At 41.5% G+C, this 27835-nt stretch overlaps 1 protein-coding gene across 1 annotated transcript; it reads left to right on the forward strand.

Moving 5' to 3' along the window:
* Positions 1-18123: 18123 nt before the first annotated feature.
* DPPA4 (developmental pluripotency associated 4) lies at positions 18124-24915 on the forward strand (the record flags this gene model as incomplete). Its single annotated transcript, XM_079921434.1, has 7 exons — positions 18124-18147; positions 19906-20065; positions 20971-21134; positions 21222-21272; positions 21614-21911; positions 23386-23581; positions 24885-24915. The coding sequence occupies 7 exons, from the start codon at positions 18124-18126 to the stop codon at positions 24913-24915; spliced, it is 924 nt and encodes a 307-aa protein (XP_079777560.1).
* Positions 24916-27835: the final 2920 nt, after the last annotated feature.

Below are 27835 nucleotides of genomic sequence, written 5' to 3' on the forward strand. Positions count from 1 at the left end.
AACAGAAACTTTTCAATATATTATTGTTTTTTAAAAGACTTGAAAATTACAATTCTTCAATAATGAAACATCAAATCATGGACGTAGAATTGCAAACCTGAGGAATTTTTTTTCCCTCAAAGTCAGAGGATAACAAAAAAGAGATTGGATCTTTGATGCTATTTTAATTTCTGTCACTGTGACTAAAACTCAAATTGGATTCACTGTCTCAGAAAGATATCCCAAGCCATGGTGATATAAAATATAGAGAGGATCAAGAAGAGAAATCTTGGCAAGAAACGCATCTTAATAATATTGATAACTCACAGAGCATTTTACAAGTAAATTTATATCAAAGAAAAGTTTTATTGCAGTCATGGGTCCATGGGTCTGTAACTGGTTACCAATGTTTTGTTTCCGAAAAAAATATTTATATAAGCTTTGCCTTGTAAGCACTGCTGATATTCTGATAAACCATAGCAACTTTAGGAGGAAGACAAATTTGCTGTATTTATACTGTAACTCACTACCAGAGTTAATACACCATTTAAGTTTTCTATAAACTGCCTTCTTCTCATATACCATACTGTCTTAATTCCAGCTGTGTATTCCACATATGTTTAAAGGAGAATTTTTTCTTTAAGTGTATCTTTGGTTTTCACATATAACATGACTTACTTTGGGCTGTTATATTCCTGAGAAAGATAAAGAAATCATCTACTACTTGGACTTTTGTTTAGCTTGTTAGGTATTTAACTTAACTCTAATGTACCAGATGTTATGCAGTTGGCAAAACAGTGCTTTCTTACCCATCTGTGTGCTCATCTCTCCACTTAATTCTCCAGCTGTATTGCTCTCTGCTTCCTTGTATAAATAACAATATTGAAATGTTTCCCAAGAAACATGCCACTTTTTCTTAGCTTTTACTTCCTTGTCCACACAGAACTTGGGAGTCATCTGCATTCCCCTCCCGGGACCCTCTGGATCTCCTCCCATTGTACTAAAAGCATCACAGTTGCAATACTGTCATCCCATCTGTAAGGGTAAGACAGTTCTGAAGCTGACTAAATCAACTGGGATTATAGCTTACTTCTAAATTCAGCTAGGCTTCATAAAGAGCTTTAGCAAAGATGTTTACCTTTCCTGAAGAATGCACATAGATTATTTGTGCAAACTAAGAGCAAGGCATGCTGTACTAGCATCAATGAATCATGAAAGTATGTTTAAAATCATTTTCCCAAGCCCCAAAACCCACTGAAATATTTTAATATCATTAACAAATGTTATATATTTAAATAATCTTCTAAGCTTATAAATCAACTATGCCAGTAGAGCTCATCACATTAAAATTCATTATTTAGACAACATTCTTACTATTAGTTAATCTCCTCTACAAATGCTCAGAATGAGAAGAAAGTAACTCCCGATTCACTAGAAGAAAAGGAAAGAAAAATATTTATATAATAATAACTAATGTTAATTGAATGGTATGATACTATGTATCAAACCCTGTGTAAAGAGATATTACATCCATCATCTTTTTTGGGGGGGGGAGCCACCCCTCGCAGCTTGTGGGATTTTAGTTCCCCAACCAGGGATTGAACCTGGAAGTGAGAGTTCACAGTCCTAACCACTGGACAGGACTGCCAGGGAATTCCCTACATCCATTATCTTTTTAATCCTCGTAAGGACCCTGAAGTTGATAGTATTATTACTGCCATTTGACCAAAAAGTAACCAGATAATTACTTTGCTCAAGGTCACATGGTAGATTCGTAATGCAGGTAAGATTCTAAATAGAATATCAGGACAATAGAAATTTACCTTGAAGGGCTTCCCTGGTGGCGCAGTGGTTGAGAGTCCGCCTGCCGATGCAGGGGACACGGGTTCGTGCCGCGGTCTGGGAGCATCCCACATGCCGCGGAGCGGCTGGGCCCGTGAGCCATGACCGCTGAGCCTGCGCATCAGGAGCCATAACCGCTGAGCCTGCGCGTCCGGAGCCTGCGCGTCTGGAGCCTGTGCTCCGCAACGGCAGAAGCCACAACACTGAGAGGCCCAAGTACCACAAAAAAAAAAAAAAAAAAAAAAAAAGAAATTTACCTCGAATTTTTAAATTTTCATAAATCAGGATTAAGAGAGGAAAAACTATGGAGGTTGGGTTTCTCTTTCCATTTTTATTATGATAACTTTTAAACACATGCAAAGTAGAGAGAATACTAAAATGCATTCGTAAACCAATTATCCACATATATCTCACCAAACTTGTCACTTTCCTTCACCTATTCCTTTTTTCCCTTTGCAACCCTATTTTAAAACAGATCCTAGATATCATATTATTTCGTATCTACATATTTTAGCATGCGTCTCTTTAAAATGTGGCCATTTTCCTACTGACTGGAATGTCAAAATCAACCAAAATTAAGAATAATATGTGATGTTGGCTAATACCCAAGCCATGCATTTCCGTGTCTTAAAATGTCTAAAGTAGACTACTCAAGGGACTTCCCCGGCGGTCCAGTGGTTAAGACTCCATGCTTCCACTGCAGGGGACACAGGTTCAATCGCTAGTCCGGGAACTAAGATCCCCCGCATCCCGCGTGCGGTGTGGCGTGGCCAAAAATAAATAAATAAATAAAATTAAAGTAGACTGTTCAAACTTTTCCCCCTGTGTCATTGATTTGTCCTGTAGAACAGTGGTCCCCAACGTTTTTAATACCAGGGACCGGTTTCGTGGAAGACAATTTTTCTATGGGGGCGGGGGGCGTTGGAGGGGGAGAAGAGACGGTTCAGATGGTAATGCAAGCGATGGGGAGTGATGGTGAGGGGTTTGGCAGACCATTTTAGTTCTTTTATTTTTCTTGTACAGTTTTAAAGTAGAAACAATAAAATATTCATACGAGTCATAAAAACAAGTGTCCAATTTTCATGTAAGAAAATGTGATATATTTATTTCTCAAACAAACAGACAATGATAAGGGACAAGGACGATAGAGTTCATTTGTAACTGCTGCTTTGTTTACAGTGGGCGAAAAAAAAATTGCTTTCCAAAGCAAGGTCAGTGCTTTTAAAAAAACATACATTTAAATCTGTTTTTTAACCAATATATTACTTGAGAGCATCATAAATCCAAAGCAGATATTGGACCTATATGAGAATCACTGAGAAAGAGGCTTGCTTTAAAATATTAAATATTACTATTGGAACTTTGCTGAATCTCATGGACAATTATAAAGATGCCACTAAATTGAAAAGGAAAGTAAACGCATATCTTACAACAGTAACATATACAGTAAAACCCCAATGTTAGTTTTTATTAAGGTTAAAATATTCTTCCCATGAAATAGAAGATCGTTGAGAAGATTTTTAAGTAAGATGGATTTTATTATGCATTTCTTTGAGTAAGAGAAAATCTTTCAAAAAGAAATGATGCAATATAAGATGAACATGGGCTATATTGCACTGTAAAGCAAGAAGGCTAATAAAGAGTAACTGGGCTTGGACTTCCCTGGAGGTCCAGTGGTTAAGACTCCGTGCTCCCAATGTAGGGGGGCATGGATTCGATCCCTGGTTGGGGAACTAAGATCCCGCATGCCGCATGGCACGGCCAAAAAGAAAAAAAGGTTAATAAGATTAACTGGGCATGCCAACATGAGCCGCAAAAGAACAGTGCAGGCCCCATGGGTGGAATACCTTGCACCCCAGGACTTGCTCTTTGTATTTCGTATCCCAGTGCTTAACACAGTTCCTGGTACCTATTACCTCTTAGGTACAGGGATATAAGAATTAGGAAAAGGAAAATCAAAATTTGATCAGATTAGTAGAAAGGGAAGTAGAGGGCACTAGAAATAAATGTACCTACTTAGATGTCTTCTATTCTGTTTTCTTTACACCCATCACCACAACACCCTCCCCTGAGCTCATACCACAAACCACCACCACCACCATCTCCACCACGGCTTGTTAACCAAAGCCCTGACTAGTCACACATACCCAACATCAATATACACCAACTAGAGGAGCAATCTGAGCCAATGTCAGGATTCCTGTGACCACACACCCAAACTTAGTCTCAGCAACAATGAGAAGAACTAAACCAAGCACTGGAAAATTTGTCTGCTCATCCATTCAGTCATTTACTCGTTACTTAGCCAATATTTATTTGTGTGCTAGGCTCTCAGACAAGGGCTGGCAATACAAAGTTAAATAAGACAGAGTCCTTTTAATCCAGGAAATCCTAATCTAGGAAATCATTATACTATAGGATAAAAGTCGTGCAAGATCTGCAAAAGTCAAGAAGGGAAGAATTAAATGGGGTGAAGCAATTTGTCAGATAACTAACTAGGATATTTTATCAAGCTGGCTATACTTTGGACCACTAAATGGACACCAGAATTTGCAATTCCAGGTTCTTTAACAAAGAAAGATATATTATAGTTCTATCCTCTACGCTGTCTTCAGAATCTTAGCTAAAGCCTGGTAGATATTTGATTACACAACTTTGGATTTATTTTATGCCAGGTGGGTCATGGCAGGAAATAACACCTATCAACAGTTACTAAGGGCTGCGATCCCTTAAGTCCATGACACATCTCCCTTCCACATTCTCTTTGGTTCAAATGTGGTGTTAATAATACCACCGTTTTCCTGGTACCCATATTTAAACCTCACTTTCATAACAAATTTCAATCCCTCGATACCTAATAAGTTCCCATGGAATTCTACCTCATCGTGCTTCACATAATCTTCCTTGCCTTTCCAGTTCCACCGAAAACCACTTCATGCTGGTCTTCATGGTCCCTTGAGGGGAATCCCACAATCACTCCTTACCAGGGTAATTTTCCTAAAGCCCAATTCCCATGATGCTTCTCTAAGAAACACAGCTGTGCTCATCATTAAATTCTCATCAGTGCTGACCCATAAGCAGTCAACAAATGTTTGTTGGAATTCACCCCTGGCTCCTGCTAACAAACTTCCCAAGGTAAGCAGAGGGGATTTAATATTCACAGGATCGGCTTCTCTGTAGTATCAAGAATGTTTATGTCCAGTAGCTGGAGTTTCTCTCTCCTTTGGACAATTGTAAATAAATTCAAGCACTGACACGTTCTTTTTTTCTACCCTACTCTTTGGTTTATAACAGGGCATGATCACACTGCCTCTCTGCATTGCCACCACTTTCAAACTGGGTTACTATTTTGAAGTTTACAGACTTTTTAACATTTATGGTATTTCAGGTTGACTACTTCCTAGTGGTATAAAGGGCCTTCTTGTCAGAAAATTGCCTTTGAATCACATCAGATGAGTTATCATACCTGTATATACTTGCATGCGTTATTTTATTTTTTGGGTATCATGGTTGTGACTTTTATTTATTTATTTATATACATTTATTTATTTATTTTTGGCTACATTGGGTCTTCCTTGCTGTGCATGGGCTTTCTCTAGTTGTGGCGAGCAGGAGCAATGCTTCATTGAGGTGCACGGGCTTCTCATTGTGGTGGCTTCTCTAGTTGCAGAGCACGGGATCTAGGTGCTCAGGCTTCAGCAGTTGCAAAACATGGGCCCTAGAGTGCATGGGCTTCAGTAGTTGTGGCTCGTGTGCTCAGTTTAGTTGTGGCTCGTGGGCTCTAGAGCTTAGGCTCAGTAGTTGTGGTGCACAGGCTTAGTTGCTCCAGGGCATGTGGGATCTTCCCGGACCAGGGATCGAACCCATGTCCCCTGCATTGGCAGGCGGATTCGTAACCACTGCACCACCAGGGAAGACCCTTGCATGCTTTTTAAAAAAAAAAAAAAAAAAAAAAAGGATATATTCCGTAAGGATTTTTATGACCCTTTACCAAAGTCATATCTAGGTCAATATTTATGGGATTCATCTTACTCATGCATCAGAACTGTTATTCACTGTCTGTACAGGATCATCAATCTGTGTAAACAAGCTAATCACCACATTTGGTACCGTGTGGACTAATATAAGGGTCGTGTGGTTTGAATGCTCTCACCTGTTCTTTTTAAAACTAATTCTACACATAGGCAATATGGGAAACTTCGTGGATAATGTATCCCACACAAGGCTGCACTTATCCCAATGTACTCCTATCGCCATTCTGCTATGCTTGTTGCTGATTGACTGCATTAGTAGTGCTCCTTAGAGCTGAGGGATGATCTACAAAAGAACCGTAGGCCAGAATGTAAGGAGGCAATAGCTGTGCCATCCAACCTAGCAGCCACTACCATATGTGGCTATTTAAATTTCAATTAAAATTAAATAAAATTTAAAATGTGGTTTCTCAGGAGTTCCCTGGTGGTCTAGTGGTTTGGCGCTTCCACTGCCGTGGCCTGGGTTCAATCCCTGGTCGGAGAACTGAGATCCCCCAAGCCACACAGCAGAGCCAAAAAAAAGGGGGGGTTTTTCAGTTACACTAGCTGCATGTCAAATGCTCAATAGCCACATGTGGCTAGTAGCTACCTTATTGGACAGCATATTGTATAAAACATTTCCATCATCACGAAAAGTTCAATTGGACGACTCTGCTCTATAATTTAGGACATTGATGTGCTTTAAAATCACCTGCAGCACATTAAAAAAAAAAAGCTTGAAAAATAGATGGGTCCCAAAGTTTTTTATCCATTAGATCTGAGGTAGAGACAGAGAATTTGCATTTCTAGTAAGTTCCCAGGTGATACTGATGCTTCTGGTCAGGGTCTACATTTTGATAAGCACTGGTTTAGGAGTTAACGTCTCAGGTTACTGAGACAGAAACATCTGAGTTTGAATCTTAACTCCACTTCTCATTAAGTGTATGACACTGAGTAAACTTCTGGGCACTAGTTTTCTTATCTGTAAAATAGGAACAATAATGCAATAATGTAAATATAATACTTATCACATATACGCTCAATAAATGTTCATTGTTATAATTATCTATGTCTACCTAGTTTTCCGAATACCTAACTGATTCCTAGACAAAACTGAATCCTATTGCCTAACTGACTCACAACTAGAGGAAATCAGTCAAAAACCAGGTAGCTTTTGATGGATGAGTAGGAAATGAGCACTAGGGATCACGATTAGGGTGCTCAGAGTGGTCCCTAAGAAGAATGCCCTAGTGCTTAAGATTCTGGGCTCTTGGGGTGCTACCTGTATCTCTGGGTAAGGAACATCAGAGGATTTTTAAGGATGGCGACACTAAACACAGTCTTTACCAGTTTCACCACTTTCTAAGGATGTCCTAACCCTCTCACCTTTAGTAAAATTCAGAATATCTCTGTTCCATTCAGACATCTTGTCTGATGAATTGGAAAGTTATACTTTCCTTTCTTCTAGTTGGCCTGAATCCATGCTCCATCTTTCACTCTAATACACAATGATTAATGTTGTACATAACAAATTAAATATCTTTTTAGTGTGGTTTGAATGTCATGCGCTTAAAATACTTTTAGGTAAAGAAATAGTGTATTTTAAAATACAATTTTCTAACATAGGAAACAGTGCTTAAATCATTTTAATGCTTTTTGGGTTTTGTTTTTACTAATTATAAAAATATTGCAGGCTAATTGCAAGAATTTCAAATATTGGGACTTCCCTCGTGGTGCAGTGGTTAAGAATCCGCCTGCCAATGCAGGGGACGGGGTTTGATCCCTGGTTCAGGAAGATCCCACATGCCTCGGAGCAACTAAGCCTGTGCGCCACAACTACTGAGCCCGTGCTCCTAGAGCCTGTGCTCTGCAGCAAAAGAAGCCGCTGCAATGAGAAGCCCGAGCATGAAGAGTTGCACCCGCTCGCCACTAGAGAAAGCCCACGTGCAGCAACAAAGACCCAATGCAGCCAAAAATAGAATTAAAAAAAAAAAAAGAATTTCAAATACTACAGAAATGTCAGAAACTGACAATGAGCAATAATCTCTTCCCTCATTCTCCACATTATTACTGTACAAAAATGGTGTCAGCATACACATTGCTCTGAAATTTGCTTTTTTACTTAAAAGCATACCTAAGATTTCTTTACTATGTGAGAGTACATTTCTCTACTTCATTATTTTCAGTGGCAGGAAAGCATCGTGTTGTATGAATGCATCACAAATTTACCTCTCCAGTTACCTATGGCTGGATATTTGGGCTACTTTAAGTTTTTCACTATTTCAGACAGCGAGTATCTCATATTTTCTAAAGAACTTTCATATTGTGGAACACTTTTATGTGTTGTAACATACTTTCTTCCAATGAAACTTTGTTTCACTGTTCAAATGTACTATATTTTGTCTTTGTGATGTATTAGACTGAAAAATACACTAATTTTCTTTGACATATTCTGTACTTTAGACCCTTCATTCAATAGAACAGATCGTATCCAGTAATTCTGAATGAATGCATGTGAAGCATAAAGGACACAGATAAGAGAGAGGCTGGAGGACTTTGGGCCACCCCCACGAGCGGACCTCTCCTGGCCCAGAATTCCAGGACCTTACACTCCAGTTTATAAGCCTGGAAATCTAAGTCCTTCAGCACTAAGCAAATTACTAAGCAACCTCACGGGAGACAGAGGCATAAACCAGAATGATGCCAATTTACAAGGACAAATGTAACTCTCAAGAGAATCAGATAGCCTCCTTGGGGTGGTCATTTCCTCTTTCTAGCCAGTTGTTCATAAGAAGCCAAGTTAAACATGGAATGTAGTTCGGTGAGTAAGAAAACATGGCCTGAAGAATTGGAGGTTCTCCAAGGCTCCTGTCATCAGGCCCTAACAGTAGATAGCACCTATCTTTCCCTGGCTGGACAGTTGGACAACAAAACACTCTGGAAGCAGGACACTGCACAGTTATAATATTTGACTGTAATTTCCAATGTGTTCACTATAAGGCAAACAATACAGAAATATATAAAGTTAATATTAAACATATAGCCCCTACCTTTCTCTTTATCCCGTTGCTCTTCTTTGCTTCTGTGTTTATATCCCTCCCTGAAACTTCTACTTTGTGCTCTTTTTTTTTTTTTTTTTTTTTTTTTGCAGTACGCGGGCCTCTCACTGTTGTGGCTTCTCCCGTTTGCAGAACACAGGCTCCGGACGCGCAGGCTCAGCGGCCATGGCTCACGGGCCCAGCCGCTCTGCGGCATGTGGGATCTTCCCAGACCGGGGCACGCACCCGTGTCTCCTGCATCAGCAGGCGGACTCTCAACCACTGCGCCACCAGGGAAGCCTCCACTCTGTGCTCTTTTTACCCCCGTTTTGTGTCTTTGTGTTTCTCCCTTTCCTCTTTTCCTTCCTATCCTCTTCCTTTCGCTGATAACAATGTATGAATGAAGCATATTTTCTAATAATGAGTAAGGGTTCTGCCCCCATTTCCCCCTTGGGGCCGTGGGGTTGTTCCCGACAACAAGCTATTCCCTGACACCGGCTGGGTGTCCTACAATTTAACTCAATTCTGACACTATGTTCACAGAGATCGCTTCAGATCCCACAGTCCCACAGACTGCCCCTAGCCCCACTTCAGACACCAGTCGCAAGTCCAGGCAATCACCTGTACTTCTGAACAACCAGCTAGGGATTGGAGGTTCCAACAATCCCCCCCTTGGGTTCTATTAATGTACTAGAGCAGCTCACAGGACTCAGAGAAACATTGTACTTACTAGATCACTGGCTTATTATAAAAGGATATAGCTCCGCAACAGCCAGATGGAAGAGATGCATAGAGCAACGCGTGGGGAAGAGGCACAAGTGTCACTCTCCCAGCACTTCCCAAGTTCACCAATCCCCACCCTTTTGGGGGTTTTATGGATGCTTCATTAGGTACACTGGATTAAATCATTGGCCACTGGTGAATGATTCAATCTCCATTCCCTTTCCCCTTCCCAAAAGTCAGGTGGGGGTGAGGGAGGGACTGGAAGTTCCAATCCTCTAATCCTGTACTTGGTTCTCCTGGCAACCAGCCCCCAACCTTGAGAGCTTTCCAAAGGTCACCTCATTAACAAAACAAAAGATGCCTTTACTGCTCTGTCAATTAGGAAATTCCAAGGGTTTTAGAAGCTCTGCCCCAAAAAAGGGGAAGGAAGACAAAATTCGTATTTCTTATTATAAATCACAATGAGCAAGGTCCAAGACAATACCATTTTTTGAAATTCCACGTATATAGCAAAATGAAGAAATGACAATGTAAATTTACCAAAAATGTACAATTGTAGAAAGTGTTTACTTCTAACAGTTAAATTGAACAATTGATATATATTTTCTTTTAATCCTGATGGTACATCTCTGGCTATAGGGATAATCTCCTTTGGAGATCTTTGAACTGTCTAAAAGTGAGGCCCTTTGAAAATGCGAAGCTTGGATCTCTTGGTTTCCTTTATGGCATTGACAAAACAATCAGTCAATCTAAGAAAGAGGTGGAAACTTTTATGGGAGCCAAACTGAGGATTATAACCCAGGAACAGCTTCTCAGAAATCTCCAGGAACTGTTCCACTCTAGAGGTCAAAGCACAGTTATATAAGTTGTTGAGACAGACAGCTATACATTAAATGATGTATTATTGACAGTTCGCACAGTCCATATCTACACATACAAAGCGAGTAGTAGGTCAGGAAGGTGATCTCCTAAGGATTTGTGACCCTTGGTGAGATTAGAAGGAATGTTATCTCCTAAGGAGGTTTGGTGAATGTGGATTCGCAATATACACTAAAGGGGAGGGAGGAGGCCCGAAGGGACAGAGAAAAATTTTACGTTTAAATTTTTTTTTTGTCTTGCCACAAAATATGAATTTTATTTCATCAATGGTAACACCTGTTCTTATTTATCGTGAAAATTTTAATTACCTTGGGAAAAATATATTGTCTACTCTTTTCTTATCTTAATTTTTCTGTGAGTGATTAACCGTCAAAAAAGTTTTTTTTTTTCTCCAATTTATTTAGAGATTTATGGTCTCACTGTTTAACTTCTCTTACGTCAGTAATCAAAAATGCATGCACCGGGCTTCCCTGGTGGCACAGTGGTTAAGAATCTGCCTGCCAATGAAGGGGACACGGGTTCGAGCACTGGTCTTGGAAGATCCCACCTGCCGCAGAACAATTAAACCCGTGAGCCACAACTACTGAGCCTGCGCTCTAGAACCTGCAAGTCATAACTACTGAGCCCGTGAGCCAAGAGCCCGTTCTCTGCCACAAGAGAAGCACTGCAATGAGAAGCCCGCACACCGCAACAAAGAGTAGTCCCCACTCACTGCAACTAGAGAAAGCCCGTTCGCAGCAACGAAGACCCAACTCAGCCAAAAATAAATTAAATAAATACATTTTTTTAAAAAATGCATGTACCTATAGACAGGTACAATATGAATATTTTAAAGTCACCAAAAAAATACAAGGTGACAACCTCACAAGAGAAAGTGTGAAGAGGATCAGTCGCAATGTATTTCTGAAAATTTCTAGACCTACTATCAATATGCAGCACACTTACAGTAGTGCAATTCAGGGCTCTAATAGGAAAAATTTCCATTTATACCACTGAGCACATCCTGTAACTCTTTTGCTTCAGCAGAGTGAAGAGGCCAGTTCTCCGACACATTCTTGACGTGTTTGTTAGCACCATGATTGAATTGATTCTGGGGAGTAAAAGATGTTTTATCTCCTTCTTCATCTCTGTATTTTTCCAGCGCAACTTCAGAACAGCTCAGAAAAATGCCCATTCATCACTTATCATTATGTTTTTCTCCCATGATAGCAAATGCCTCAATGCCACAAAGGCAGGTGGTCCGTCGATGCCTTTGCACCTTGAGGTTGAAGTTAGAGGGGAGGAAAAAAGAGAGAGAAACCTGTGTTCAAAATCAATATACACTGAATTCTAGAGATGCTTTGACTCATTATCATATTTGAGAAGGGAAACACTCAGGAATAAGGAAATTGCACAGTTGTAATTTTCAACTATAACACAGAATCAGCTACATTTTGCCTTCCTTTGAGATACTCAGATGAAAGGCAGGCTTGTCTGAATGCAAAATATTACCTGTCTTCTCTTTGAGGTTGCAGTTATTTAGTGATCATTCTCATTTAAGTTACTCTTACTGTTCTCTGCATGGTTATGCTTTTAGCTCAGGAGGAAAGCAATTCTTATAAAAGACACCCTATTTCAGAGCTGGGTAACATTTAAAGTCAAAGAAAGAGAATTATATTTAACAGCAGTTAAGGCTTTTGAGCAAAAATGCATACATGCCGCAGAATTAAATTAAGCCTGCTTTTATACAAAATCTCAGTACTAAATTCCTTGAGATGGTCGTCTAGGTAAAAAAACCTCATGTACGCCTGTTTTCTATTCCCTGCATCACTGGGACACTAGAGCTGAAAGGACTCTAGGGGACACCACTTGTGTCGTACTCGTGTCCCCTGGAGGTGGAGAGCACAGCCTTCTATAGTAAGCCTCGCGTGGAGGATGGTTTGGAAGGGGAAGGCTGAATGAAGATAAGAACAGCATAAGGAGGCTATTACAGTGGTGCAGGTGAGAAGAAATGAAATCCTGAGTACAACGGTAGCTGCGGGGATGAAGATGAAGAATGACAGTATTGTGAAACATAGAGGAAGTGGACCCAGTAGGACTTGGTGGGGAATGAGGATGAGGAAGGAGGGATTCATCCCTCACACTGGGAAATGGAGGAATGGTCTTGTTACTGAGTCCAAGCTAATACTGCTCACTGCACAATATGCCAATGAATTGAGAGACGAGTTGTTGGGGGCAAGGAATAGCAACTTTATTTAAAAAGCCAGCAGACTGAGAAGATGGTGGACTCCTGCCCCAAAGAACCATCTTGTCTGCGTTAGAATTCAGGCTTCTGGGACTTCTCTGGCGATCCAGTGGTTAAGACTCCGTGCTTCCACTGTTACAAGCACGAGTTCGATCCCTGGGGGGAGCTAATACCCTGCGTGCCGCATGACGTGGCCAAAAAAAAAAAAAAAAAAAGAATTTGGGCTTCTTTTATGCTAAAGGGGGAGGGAGTAAACATTTCCTTGTCAGCCTCCAGAGATGTGTTAATTTCTTCCTCCCTGTAGTCATTCACAGGTGGACCTGTTCAGGATGTTTCCTGTGAACTAAACAAAGGTATTTTAGCTTAATGGTCATTACCTGGGAGACAGGGTTCCCAGAGATGGGCCATTATGTATAGTCTAAGCTTACAGGCAACATCCCTTTACTGATTGACTTGTACTAGAATACAAAATGTTCTTTCCTATTGTATTCTCTTTCCTTTACTTTGAAGTAGGTGACTGTATCCAGGAGAGTTTATATGATCACAAAGACTAGTACAGAGCCAGGTATTTCTCTGTTTTCAGTTCAAATAGGTTCATTAAGGCCTACAGGCTCACAGTTGCCTCTCTTCCCCAGTAAAATACAAACAAAGACTTGGGAAATCAACACTGACCTATCTACAGACACTAACAGTTGGCTTGGTGAAGAACAACCTTTGGGAAACATCAATATCCTCCACGGCAGTGATGAATCTCCTGGAGTGTTGATAGATATAATTTATTTTGGCTTCAAAAGCTTTTGAATTGGGCTTCCCTGCTGGCGCAGTGGTTGAGAGTCCGCCTGCCGATGCAGGGGACGCGGGTTCGTGCCCCGGTCTGGGAAGATCCCACATGCCGCGGAGTGGCTGGGCCCATGAGCCATGGCCGCTGAGCCTGCACGTCCGGAGCCTGTGCTCCACAACGGGAGAGGCCACAGCAGTGAGAGGCCCGCGTACCGCAAAAAAAAAAAAAAGTTTTTGAAGATGTCCTCAATAACATATTTGAAATAAACCAGGCACACAGAACTGCTGTGGTAATAGTACAAGTAGTGGTCTCCACACGGAAGCTCCAGAGAAAGGATGTGAATTGAAGCTGGAATAAAGCTCAGGAGCCTCTTGTCAATCCTTGTGGCCTCACTCAGAGCTGCATCAGCCTGGAGAAAGTGGCAACTTTTTTCTAACTGGTCCACTTGAGTGGATACTTTTTTGCAACTTGTCAGCTCCAAAGTGTTATCGGTTTCAGATGTATACTAAATTTCATAAGGGCTGATAATGGCCCTAGGACACAAAATTACTTTGGCACTTAGCACATACAGGAAGATCAGAAGCTATAAACCTAATAATTGAGTAATGGTTCTCCTGGAGCAGTTAATTGGGAGGAGAGAGGGGAAGAAAAAGGAGAACATATTAGGTGAGATTGTCAAGGAATGTTATTGTTTTATGCAAACATTTCAGTATTTATGTATAATCACTGGGACAGATCTATAAGGTCTGAAGCTTATACAACTTTGGAGTTCCCTTTTTAAGAAAAAGAATATAAAATTATGAATGCACAATTGCTAGAGCCCTCACAGGAACTTGGGAAGGGCCAGTGAAAGTCAAGTACTCAAAGCTTAAACTTTAGTAGTTTCATGGTAAATCTGCCCTGATTAGCACAATGCGTCCTGTTCTTTAAAGTAGATGCCAAAGAAAACTAGGTATGTAATTCACACCATTAGGTTTGTTCACATTTTGGGAACTTCTTCTACTGTGAACAAATTAAGGACCCAAACCACCTTTTTGTTACTAGTGCCTAAGACACAAAGAAAGGAAGGCAGAAAAGAAGGAGGGAAGTTGGGAGAGAGATAGTTTATAAAGAGACAGGTTTTTTTTTTTTTTAATTTCATTATCAGCTCTATCAGCTCCCTCCAACTTTTCCCTTTTTAAACCAAAGTTATTAACAAAGCTGATGGCCTACTTCACTGTTTAGATTTACTTCTAAATGACTGACCTGTTTCTTAAAATAAAATAACCTAATAAAGAGCAATAATTTCCCACTATAAGAGATACTATTTGAAAGGTACATTGTCATAAATTAGGTGTGTCAAGTTCCAGTGTACTTGTAAAAGTACCAGTCTCTTGGATATGGAGAAAGAGGGGTTCTCATACACTTTTAAATTGGTAAAATCTCTCTGCATATGAATTGAGTTATGCATACATTTTAAATAAGCCTAACTTTGGACACAGCACTTCTAGGAATACACAGTGCAGAAAGATTCAGGCAAATTCTCCAACCAGCCTCCACAGTCACACCTCCCACAAAATCTCTTTATCCCATCAAATATGAAATGGTGGTCATGTATGATATAATCCTGTTTCATCTAGTGTCAATGCAGATTAATGGCTTTTTAAGCATCATTGCCTCCAGGTAAACAACTATAGGCCTCATTGACTCAGCTCATTTTATTCAATCAAAATTTGGGGGGAAGAGAAAATACACATAAAAACAAAGACAAAAGAAAACCTGGCAGAAATACCCCCATATCTCTCAAATCTGTCTTCCTTTCCAACATGCTAATAATAGAAACATTTAACACTGATCCAACATGTGCTGTGCCAGACACCATATATTGGGACATGTGAGAGCCCGCTCCACTCTCCCACAACCCTTTGAGCAAGGGGTATCATTTTCATCACCCCCATTTTACAAGTGAAGAAAGGGAAAGACCTAGAGGTGTTAAATAACTTGGCCAAGATCACACAGCTAGAAGAGGAGAGGTTGAGGTTCAAATGCAGTCTGGCTTTGGAGTCTGCTTTTCTTAGTTCCCCGACCAGGAATCGAACCCGTGCCCCCTGCACTGGGAGCAGAGAGTCTTAACCACTGGACCGCCAGGGAAGTCCCTGGAGTCTGTTTTCTTAACCACAACTCTACATCACCACCCACTCACAAGTTTTCACAGGCCTAAAAATGCCTCAGTGGCCTCCTAACTCATCTTCCAGTGTCTGTGCTGATTCATCTCCACTTTTCTCCTCACTGCGGTTGAGAGACCTCTAAAGTACTCTCATCAGAGTTCACTCACCCCCATCCCATCCCCACTGCCACCTTGAACTTTTCAATAGCTTTCCATTGCTCTTAGCCTACAGATCAAAAGGCCAAACTATCCAGACTCAATTTACACTGTCCTCCTCCCCCTCAGAACAGAGCAGGGCTGATCCCTCCCCACCTTCCTCTATTCAGTTAGGTAGCTCACCTGGTCCTTCAGATCTGCTACTTTCTTGACTTCCTCCATGAAGTCTAAACCCCTGTTGCAGGCTGCCAAATGTAGGAAATTTCCTCCTTTTCAAGGGTCATAATTGAATAGTTTACATTTGTTTGGATAATACATATGTATATATAAGATAAAAAGATATTTGGATTTTTACTTCATTCCATAATTCAGTAGTACTAATTATGCTCAAATATTTTAAATTGTACTAATCCTCTTTATACTGAATATATAGGACATTATTTAACCCATTTTTTTTTTTTGAATGGTTGGTGCAATTCTTTTTTTTTGTCTTTGTTTTTATTTTTTGGCCATGCCGTGCAGCTTGTGGGATCATTATTTCCCTGACCGGGTATCGAACCAGGGAACACGGCAGTGAAAGCCTGCGTCTTAATCACTGGACCACTGGGGAATTCCAGGTGCAATTCTTTTAGAATTGTGTTTCTCCAAATAGCGGTTGGCCTAAGAATTTCTAAATTATAATCTCAACACACACTCCCATCTATTAACGTACAAATCACGGATTATATCTTGCCCAGGATTAGGTGTCTCTTAATTTAGAACTCTGTAATGTTACCTTCAATTACACTGCGAAAAGGAAGATGATTCAATGAAATACCTGAATCAACCAAACCTAAACTTGATTTCTGGTTCTTTCACTTACTGTGCCAAGCAAGTTACCAACACAATCTTATACACACTTTTGTCATCTATGAAATGGAGAACAATAAAATAATGGCTGTGTGGGACTTCCCTGGTGGTCCAGTGGTTAAGACTCCATGCTGCCACTGCAGGGGGCATGGGTTTGATCCCTGGTCGGGGAACTAAGATCTCGCAAGCCGTGTGGCATGGCCAAGAAAAAAATTTAATAATGATAATAATAATAATAATAGCTGTGAACCTTTAAAACCAGAATTAGTACAAAACAAATACTCAATGGACTTTAAAAAAAATTTTTATTTTAATTTTGGCTGCGTTGGGTCTTCATTGCTGTGCACGGGCTTTCTCTAGTTGCAGTGAGAAGGAGCTAGGCTTCGTTGCGGTGCGCAGGCTTCTCATTGTGGTGGCTTCGCTTGTGGAGCTAGGGCTCTAGGCACGCAGGCTTCAGTAGTTGTGGTGCACGGTCTCAGTAGTTGTGGTGCACAGACTTAGTTGTTCCACAGCATGTGGCGTCTTCCCAAACTAGGGCTCAAACCCGTGTCCGCTACATTGGCAGGTAGATTCTCAACCACTGAGCCACCAGGGAAGTCCCTCAATGGACATTTTTTTTTTTAAGATATTGGGGGTAGGAGTTTATTAATTAATTAATTAATTAATTTTGGCTGTGTTGGGTTTTCATTTCTGTGCGAGGGCTTTCTCTAGTTGTGGCAAGTGGGGGCCACTCTTCATCACGGTGCGTGGGCCTCTCACTATCGCGGCCTCTCTTGTTGTTGAGCACAGGCTCCAGACACACAGGCTCAGTAGTTGTAGCTCATGGGCCTAGTTGCTCCGTGGCATGTGGGATCCTCACCAGGGCTCGAACCCATGTCCCCTGCATTAGCAGGCAGGTACTCAACCACTGTGCCGCCAGGGAAGCCCCCTCAATGGACTTTTAAAACTATTATTGTTAGTTGTTGGCAGATGGGAAGGTTCTAGTTATTATTAGTACTGATGGAAAACTGAAGTTTTAATAAGTTGAGTAACTTGCTTAAGAAATGAAACGTATATGGTACAAGAAAACAGTTTTGCTTTCTTCAAGCCACTGGTTTGGCCCAGAATTCTGTTGTTTCCACAAGTTTCATCATTAAATCCTGTCACACATCCCCTTCAGAAGTCTCTAGCAACTTTTCTTTTTCCCTTGGAATTTTTCTGAAGGAATTTTCAACTTCCCAATGTCTCCGGAACCACACCCTGCGTAATAACGTTAAAAAAAACTCACAGGAAAGGGCCCGGAATGTTATTATGTATTCATTCATACAATAGTCACTCATGAATAAGAAAGTGTGCAAGCTTAGCTTTCACGGGTTGTGGGGGAAGGAACAGAGGGGAGGAGAAAAGGAAAAGTGCTTACCGGCGCCGGAAGAAGGAGGAGCCTTTAAAAGAGCAACCTTGGGCCAGGGGCCATTTCAGAAGTAAGGAGAGTATCATCAAGCTTGAGATTTCTGATCATGGAGAGTGCAAAGAACAAGGAGGTAAGTACAATCTGCACGGGTTTGCTTTTGTCTGTCTTTGTCAATCTTCGTGTTTCTCTTTCTCTTGGGCACACTTACTCCCTCTTTTGAGGAGAAAAGAAGGTCCCTTAGAATTTCCTTCCCTTCACTTGTTGAAAAAAAAAATCAAGTTCCTGGATATAATTGCTCCCCGGTATACTGAACCAGATCCTTTAATTTTGCTTCTACAGACACAGCTTCGAGACCAAAATTGCTGCGTCTGGATTCATCTTTTCTTAGGGTTGTTAGGGCCAAGGAACAATGGGAAACCAGACGTATTGAGGAACACTGAGGACAGCAACTAAAGTCAGACAGGCTGTGGGGTTTTGTTGAGAAAAATTGAATCCCTCTGCCGGTGCAGCCTGACCGCTCTCCGGGTCTCTTTCCTAGAGCTAGGTCATTTTTTGCCCTCCCAATTTTAACTAAGACTTTTGGGAGGCCCCAAAGTGAGTGAGGTACAAAGTGCACTTTGTGTAAGTGTTATGCCAATGTGAGATTTGAATATGAATGTAAACCTGCTATAGAGATGTAAAAATGTAATTCGTACTCCCTTCTTGGAGGTGATAGGAATTAGATTTGGAAGCAAATCTGGGATTTAGTATTGACTTGGGGTTTAATTTCTATCGCAAGTGTCTACCTGTGTGCCCTTAGTTATGTAAACTCTGAGCCTCAGCTTCTGCATCTGAAAAACAAAATAATAGATTGTTGCTGGATTGATGTGGGGATTAAAAGAAGGAAAATAAGGAGTCTGTGGTGCGGAACAATGCCTGATGGAAACTATAGCCTCAAAAAATGTTGTTTCTTTGTATCAAACAGCTTTATTCTCACTGTTCTCTTGTTTCTTTTGAATTAACCAATATTTATTGAGTGCCTACAACCAGAGGGAAAGGAATTCTACCCTTGGGGAGTTTATAATCAAATGGAGTAACAGTCATGGATCAAATCACACAAGCAAATGTAAAACTGCAACTGACAAGTGGTAGGAATGTGGCAATGGTGCAGTAGATTTGTACTGGTCTATAAAGTGGAGAAAAGGTTACCAGCTGAACTAACACTTGAAGTGAGATTCTGAAAGCGGATTAAGGGTTTAAGAACATGAATATAAGGGAAGGTTGTGTGTGTGGAGCTGAGTGATATCCTTTCAGGCAAAGTAACTAGGTTGGAAAGGAAAGTAGTTTTGTGGCAGTACCTTGGGGCAATAGTATGGGAAAGGTTTATCTGGAAGAGGTAAATGGGAGGGAGGGGGGGATGGGGAAAGAGGGGGAAAAAAACCTTCCAGGTGAGGGATAATGGATATTGTGGGTGATGTAAGGGCTTTCTCCAAAGCAGAGGCTAGTTTCTTCTATGAATTTTGTTTATATATATATATATATATTTTTTTTTTTTTTTTGTCTTTTCTCGTACATTTTTGGACCTTGCCGCCGAGGCTTGTGGGATCTTAATTCCCCAACCAGGGACTGAACCCTGGCCCTTGCAGTGAAAGTGCTGAGTCCTAACCACTGGACAACCAGGGAATTCCCCTTTTCTCATACTTTCAGATTGGCCTTCCACTTCTCTATCACTGCTTCCCTTTCTTATAAGTAAACCTGAGTATTAAGATGATACCCAGAAGAGAACCCATGTTGCCAGTGGAGTTCAATGATTATCTTGGTACCTTGGATGTGAGGTGTCATAAGTCAGGTAGTGTATATGGTGGGTTGGACGCCCAGAGGAGTGACTTTCTGGTTCCTCTATCCCCAGTGCAACTCCACAAAGAAGACAGAGGAAGAATATATGAGCTGCAAATTCAAACGTACATCAGTAGATGCCGAAGAGGGACAGGGGGCTTCTGGTAAACCAGATATACTAGAAAACTCGGCAAAGAGGACCAAAAGTAAAAGATCTATAAAAAATAACAGAGGTAAGAGATCTATAGTTCCTCAAATCCTATTTCCCTGGGTCCGAGAAGACAGGGATTTTTCTGAAAAAGTAGGGAAGAAATTTCAGTCCTGTATTCTACAAATCCTACACTTCCTTCGAAGCCTAGTTTAAATCTCACCTCCTGGTCGTGATCATTATTTTGCCTACTCTAGATTCTGGGAGTTAAGGATCTTCATGTGCAATGATCTGGGGACAGAGACCTATAAATTCAAAATCCCATCCTTGAAACTCTACTTCCTGTCTTAAAAATATGAGGAAAGTAGCTACCCTGCTGAGTTGGATTGAGGTCAGGGTGGAGGGTCAGTTGTAATTTACACAGAATAATTAGGTAAACAGCCTACACTTCATCTGACTGAATGCGCGCTCAGTCAAACCTAGTGACTATTAACGTCAGTCTTTCCTGAATGGTGAGAGCGTGTGAGGTGCAGCAGGAGACCAGAGTGCTGCCCTAGTGGGGTGGGCTGCCAGAATTATGGGTATTAGTCATTGTGTAGCATTTCTGGGTGGCTTATTTTGTTTTTTGCGGTGAGAGGGCAAGGCATGGCCTAGTAGTTATGACCTCAGGTCTAAAACTTCTATCATTCCCTGCATCGGAAGTGCAATCTCTAGGTCAACCTCCTCAGGGTCTGTGGTTTAGAGCCCTCACAAAAGAGCAAGTGTGCATGAGTAGTGGGGAGTTTTAGGAAGTAAAAATACTGAGGGATTCAGAAATATTGTCAGTTTTAGTTTTGAGGTTCTATCCCTTGAAGGTTACGTGGTCTTTGGCAAGTCATTTAATTTTACAGTGGGGATTAGACTATAAGGACTAAAAGTGATTGTACTTTTGACATTTTAAAAGGCTACACAAAAGTTAATTATTGCTAATTTTATCTCATTCTCCTTCAGCTTGTTGTCCACGAAAAATGCCACAATGTTGTGACAGTGTGAAACCTCAGAAGAAGATGATGCCAATTCCTCCTTTACCTTCTATACTGCCGCCTGTCAATCTGATTCATAGGGATGTTGTGCGCGCTTGGTGCCAGCAGTTAAAACTAAGCACCAAAGGCCCGGTGAGTGTCCAGGGTAGGAGTTGATGCTCTTGGGAGGAAGACTACGAGCCTCAGTTTGATTATTAACTCATTTTTCTCTTGTCTTAGAAACTAGACGGATATAAACGACTCTGTGAACATGCCTACCCTCATCAAAAAGTGAGTAATTTGTAGGGAATTTGGCCAAGTCGAAGGTTTAGTTATTCTCATCCTAATCACCTATTTTAGCGTTAAAAGGTGAGTAGAGGGCTTCCCTGGTGGCGCAGTGGTTGAGAGTCCGCCTGCCGATGCAGGGGACACGGGTTTGTGCCCCGGTCCGGGAAGATCCCACATGCCGCGGAGAAGCTGGGCCCGTGAGCCATAGCCGCTGAGCCTCGCATCCGGAGCCTGTGTTCCGCAATGGGAGAGGCCACAACGGTGAGAGGCCCGCGTACCGCAAAAAAAAAAAAAAAAAAGGTGAGTAGAAGAATTGTCTTTAATCTTTTAAACCCTCTATGTAGAACATTCCTGCCACAGCCGAGGAGGCCAGGATCCTATCACTAGCGAGAAGAAAATCAAAGATGGACGGGGGGGAACTACCTCTGGAATGTTCTGATGAAAAGATGTCTTCTGAAGTGGCTGCTCCTCCTGAGGAGGGAGCTCCTGTCCTTGAAGAAGTTCCTGCCCTTGAAGGAGATCCTACTCTTCAGGAAGTTGTATCGACTTCTGCCTCTGACCCAGGAACTGTGTTTGCCTCTTGGAGCAGAATGACGGCCAGGGCCATGAAGATGGAGTCGGTGCAATCACAGGAGACCTGTGGTAAGCTCACTAGTAAGAACTGCTTCTGGTTCAGGTGGGAAAATAAGTTTAATTGATATTAACCGATGATTAACTTCAGGGTGTTATCAAAATCATCTGAAGACCTGGTGATTCCTGGGCCCCACCCACACATTTTCCTGGTTCAGGTCTGGGTAGGCCCTAGGAATTTACATTTCTAACAATCTCCCAGGCACGGCTAATCTGGGGACCACATTTTGAGAACCAGTGATCTAAATTAATGAGGTCATCAGAAGGGGATAGAAATCTGGCTTCATTTCTTTTCGCCTCCTTTAAAGAACTAAAAGTAAAAGCAGTCTCTAAAATCAACTGCCTGAGCTAAAGCCTTGGATCTTCTAGCATCTGTCAAGTAAGTGGCATTAACTGTTATTTAATCTAGTTCTCAGTTTATTCGTGGTGATGTAGGTTAATAATAATACCTACCTCATGATGTTATCGTGAGAGTTACAGGAGATAAAATTAAGGCCATGAACTGGTTAGCACATTACAATGCCTGTTGAGACCCCTGTCCCCCTATAACTGGTAACCTCCCCCTCCCCTTGGGAGCAAAGCCTGGGGCCAGGCCCTGTCCACTGTCTGTTGCACATAGTGGGGTGTTGCTCCAGGATCTTTCTTCAGACATGTAAGATCCCCCATCCATTAAGCCATTGATATTGCTAAAAAAAAAAAAAGAGTTGAGACCTCTGAACTTGTTTTATGAGGGCCTTCCCAGACCACTCTGGTTTAGCCTTTCTATTGAAGGAAACCAGAACGTCACCCCAAAATATGCCTCTTTGCCATAAATATCTTGAGCTGAAGGCAATCAAAAAGCAGCAACCCCAAAAAAGCTCTCCTTTTTTGCCCTAAGGCAGGATTATCTATTCTCCTTTTGCTGGAGACAGACTTATCCACTGAGAGTGGGCACCAGAGCAACCAGCAAAGAAACCTCATCCATTAGTTTCCTCCCATATATTTACCTTCCCACCGTTTGCCACCCTTGGGAGCCTGCTTCCCTTTGTCCTGTCATTTCTTTGCAAATGTATTGTTCTTTGTCAAAGATGTTACATAAGATGGAATTCTAAGCTGCCATTTTGAGCTAGTGTTTGCATTTTTCCTGCACTATGTGCACTGCATGAATTCATCAACTGTTTTTCCCTTGTTAGTCTTTTTGTTAGAGTCCCAGGTGAAAACCTAAGATGGGCAGAGGAAAAGCTTTGCCACCCTCCCAGCCACACTGTCATCTACCCACTTGCCTCTACACATCCAGATGTATTTTTTGTTTCTTTTAAAATATTTAACAGGAACTGTTTTTGCATTATTTTCTAAAGGGGAACAGGGTAGAGGAAGTTAGGTTTCAGGGTTCATATCTGGGAGCTGGCACTTGAGGAAGACAGTAGCATCAAAGGCCATGATGCAAACTCGAAGTTTAGACTTTGGTCTTGCTATGCTCGTACTGAACCTCTCTTTCCTTCCCCAGGGGTCTGGTGGTGTGTGGTTCACGGGAGAGGTCTCCCTGCTAACACAGAGGGCTGGGTTCATTTACAATTTCATGCCGGACAGGCTTGGGTGCCTGAAAAACGAAGGAGGGTGTCTGCGCTCTTCTTGCCTCCTGCGGGCAATCATCCTCCCCCACACCTGGAGGACAACATGCTGTGCCCTGAGTGTGTGCACAGGTAAACACATGGTACCCTTCTACACACTAAAAGTGGGCATCTGGGTTTTAGTTGGGGGAAAAAGGAGATACATATTCATCTTAATTAGCCCTGTATTTCAAGCACAAGTTGTCAATAAAGATTTTCACAAAACGTTTTACTTGAGTAAGTGTCTTCCTAGGAGAAAGGGCATTTTTATGTCAAGGCATAATGCTTCTACCTGGAGACCCATAATTTTGGAGCAGTAACCAATTGTATAATTACTATGTTCCCAGTATACGCACTACACAGAAATAATGACTAGCAAAAAAACCCTTCTTTTAGGTGGCCTACAGTCTAAGGGGGATGACTGGTACGTAAACGACTGTATCACCATGTGATGACTGGTATCAAAGAAGAGGTTTCTTAATTTAAGGGAAGAATTTTCTAGATGGAAAGGAGGAAGTAAGAAAAACCTGGCTTCTAGATAGTTTTTCGGTAATTACTTGAACATTGATAAGGAGAAGAGTTGCATTGGGTTGAGGACAGAGCTTCAAGGAACAGCAGTGTTTTAGGGGCATGTTAAAGGAGACAAAAGAAATAAGGAGAAAACCTGAAATATGAAGTCAGTGGGGAGAATTTGCATGGGGAAATTGTCTTATAAAGGAGGTAGAGATAACATACTTGCTTGGAAAAGATAAGGGATTCAAAGCAATAAAGAATATAGATAATTTGGGGGTGGTTGAATAAGGGGAGGAGAGAAATAGAGGCTACAACTGGAGGTATTTTCTGAAAGATACGAATGGAGAAGGGGAGCAGTAGGATGCTTGGAGGGGATTGCCATGTGTTTTCTGTTAAATTGGGCCACGTGTGTTCCCGGGCTTAGCTTGGAAGAGGGGCCTGCAGAGGAGGAGGATGGAGAGAAGCCCATCCCTCTGAATAGAGGGGCTTGGAGCAGCCCAGACTTGGCTCCCAGGGATCCATTTCCTCACCCTGTAATTGTCCAGGAATCATCCTGGGCTTCGTCCCGTGCTCTCTGTTGGCCTGTTGGGGACCCACTTTTGGCATCATGATGACTGAACACCAGGGATCTAGGGCAGCTGGCAGAGGATAGAAGCCTCAAGTGGGGCGGGGTGGGGGGAGCTCAAGCTGCGGGATCTTAGTTCCCTGACCAGGGATTGAACCTGGGGCTATGGTAGTGAAAGAACTGAGTCCTAACCACTGGACCACCAGGGAAGTCCCAAGGGCAATTTTGTTGGCATTCCAGGAGTGGGTTTCTTGGTTATTTTCAAGAATGCAATTTGATATTTCGTCTTGATTCTAAAACATTTCATTTGCTTTTTAGGAATAAAGTATTAATGAAAAGCCTGCAGTGAGATCACAATACCAGTAAAAAGGGTACAGCTATGATTATAATTAATGATAGAGAAGTGACTACAAATCAACTCCATGGCTATGATTATAATTAATGATAGAGAAGTGACTACAAATCAACTCCACGGTGCTATTTGACAGCTGAACTCTGGGCCACTCTGCACTCTCCATGCTTCCTGCTTACAGGGTTGCATGAAGAAAAGCCTGTGAACTGCCAAAAGTGGAAGTGGCTATCTCTCCAAAGACTCCCAGCCCTAAGGGAGCAGACGAGAAAGGAGATGGGGACATTTTAAAAATGCTAACTCGATGAATGGAATTAATTTACTTGAAAGTGCCTCAAGTGAATTTCTACATTGGGAAAAATGGGGCTTATAGGCAAAAGTTCAAATTTGGTTATGTACACCTTAACCAAGTATTCAAACTTATCATCACCAGGAATGGTAAGAGTAGCAATGTGTTTCCTGATGTGATACAATATATCACTGATAATATTCTTGCCCCAAAGAATCTATTCACAAGGAAGCAGTCAGCCCTGATTATGCCTCTTGTCTCCGCATAATTAAGTGAGCTTACCTTGTTTTGGGTGGCAGTTACTTAGATGCACCCATATGTAAATATTCACAGAGCTATGCACTTAAGATGTCTGTATTTTACTTATATGTAAACTATATATAATTTTTTAAGTGTCCCACATTGAATGATAAGTTATAGTGCCTCTAGGAAAAAGGCAACTAGAAAATTTTGAAATTAAAGCTTTTACTTTAAAACAAAATTCTCAATTGTGTATGTGAAATGATTCTTTTGAAATATGTCAGATCATGACACTGCTCAAAACCCTCCCATGGATCCCATTCAGAGGGAAAACCAAAGTCATTGTAATGACCTCCAAGACCTTAACTAAAGTGCATTCTACCCCGTGCCCCTTCATCTCCTGCCTCATCTCCAACACCCTGCCTTTGCTGTTCTTTGACCATGCCTCACACGCTCTTACCTCAGGGCCTCGTCACTGGCTGGAATGCTCTTTTCCCCATATGTCAATATGGTAAACTTTCTTTTAATTCTTTCTTCGAATGCCACTTTGTCAAAAAGGCATACTGTGACCCCCTATTTAAAATCACAAGCTGTTTCTCCAGCCCTATAAGCACCCTGGGTCCCAATTTCTATTTTTCCATAACACTTGTCTCCTCTAACATGTTAATTTGTAATTTATTGTTTGTCTTCCCCTAACAATACAAAAGGATTTCTGGGGTACTTCCCTGGTGGTGCAGTGGATAAGAATCTGCCTGCCAGTGCTGGGGACACAGGTTCAAGCCCTGTTCCGGGAAGATCCCACATGCCTCGGAGCAACTAAGCCCGTGAGCCACAACTACTGAGCCCACGTGCCACAACTACTGAGGCTCACGTGCCTAGAGCCCGTGCTCCGCAGCAAGAGAAGCCACCACAATGAGAAGTCCATGCACTGCAACGAAGAGTAGCCCCCGCTCGCCACAACTAGAAAAAGCCTGTGTGCAGCAACAAAGACCCAACACAGCCAAAAATAAAAATAAATTTTTTTAAAAAATGGATTTCTGTCGGTTTTGTGCACTTAGGTATCACAGTCTCCCAGAACAGCCTGACACGTAGTTGGTACTCAATAAGTGTTTATTCAATGGATGATGAATGAGAAGGTATGAAGTGAATTATAAAAGGAGATGGATTACAAGTTTCTTGGAAACCAATATTAAAAAATAGATCTCTGTCCTGTCTATCTATATTCTCTGGGAAAATAAATTGCTTTGAGTTACCTTTTGGAAAAAAAAAAACTTCTCTGTTGTAACACGCAGTATTCTGTTTTCTACTTCCGCCATAAAACTCATAGTTTAATTTCCTCCAAAATACAATTTTGGAAGGTCTCTAGTAAATTCTTTTAAAACTGTTTAGCAGGATTTGTGTTTCCCCCATGAGCCACCCTCCTGTTTTAGAATATGAAGGGCCGAAGTGTTAAGAATGCCAGTAATCACCCAATATTTCAATCAGCCTTACCTGAAGGATATAGCTGAAATTGTATTTTTTGAAAGATAAGGAGAGGAAAAAGAACTTCCATTACTAAGGGGTAGACATCAGATGACAAAAGATGAAGTAAATGGGTCCACAAGACATTTCTCTTTAGAAGAATTAACTTGAGTCATCTTTTGTTCCTGGCCAGGAAAACCTAGATTGGAATGGCCTGCAGGAGGTAAATTGCTCCAAAAGATGTTACTTTTCATTTCTGAGTCCACTACTTAAAGGGACAGATTTCTCTGAGAAAGAGTTTTGAGCTGACATCAGATTGAATGGCAAATAAGAATTAAAAAAAGGAGAAGAAAGGACATTCCAGCCAGTAGAACGGGTTGTGAGGCTCCTGAGGTGGGAAACAAGAAAACTGAAAGGCCAGTGCGTTGGGAGTTCAGAACCAGGGAACACAGATATTGGATGAGGCTGGAAAGGAATGGAAGCCCAGACAAGAGAAATCCTTTGTTTTGCCTTTATCTTAAAAAATAGAGGGGGTCTTCCCGGTGGCCCAGTGGTTGAGAGTCCGCCTGCCGATGCAGGGGACACAGGTTCGTGCCCCGGTCTGTGAAGATCCCACATGCCGCGGAGTGGCTAAGCCCGTGAGCCATGGCCCCTGAGCCTGCGCGTCTGTAATGGGATGGGATATTGGAGGGAGGATAATAGAAAGTAAGGAAAAAGTGATTCTAAAACTGATGTCTATCAACAAATTACCACTTCCATTGTTCAATTTTTTAGTCTCTTCATCATTTTTTTAAAAATTTTATTTTTTATTGGAGTATAGTTGATTAACAACGTTGTGTTCTCTTCATCATCTTTTATATTAAAAACCATTTGGTAATCAAGATGAGTAAGAAGAGGGACAGTCCACCTACCCAAAGTAAATAGGATGCC

This window comes from Stenella coeruleoalba (assembly GCF_951394435.1).
Source record: "Stenella coeruleoalba genome assembly, chromosome: 5".
NCBI classification, from domain to species: domain Eukaryota; kingdom Metazoa; phylum Chordata; class Mammalia; order Artiodactyla; family Delphinidae; genus Stenella; species Stenella coeruleoalba.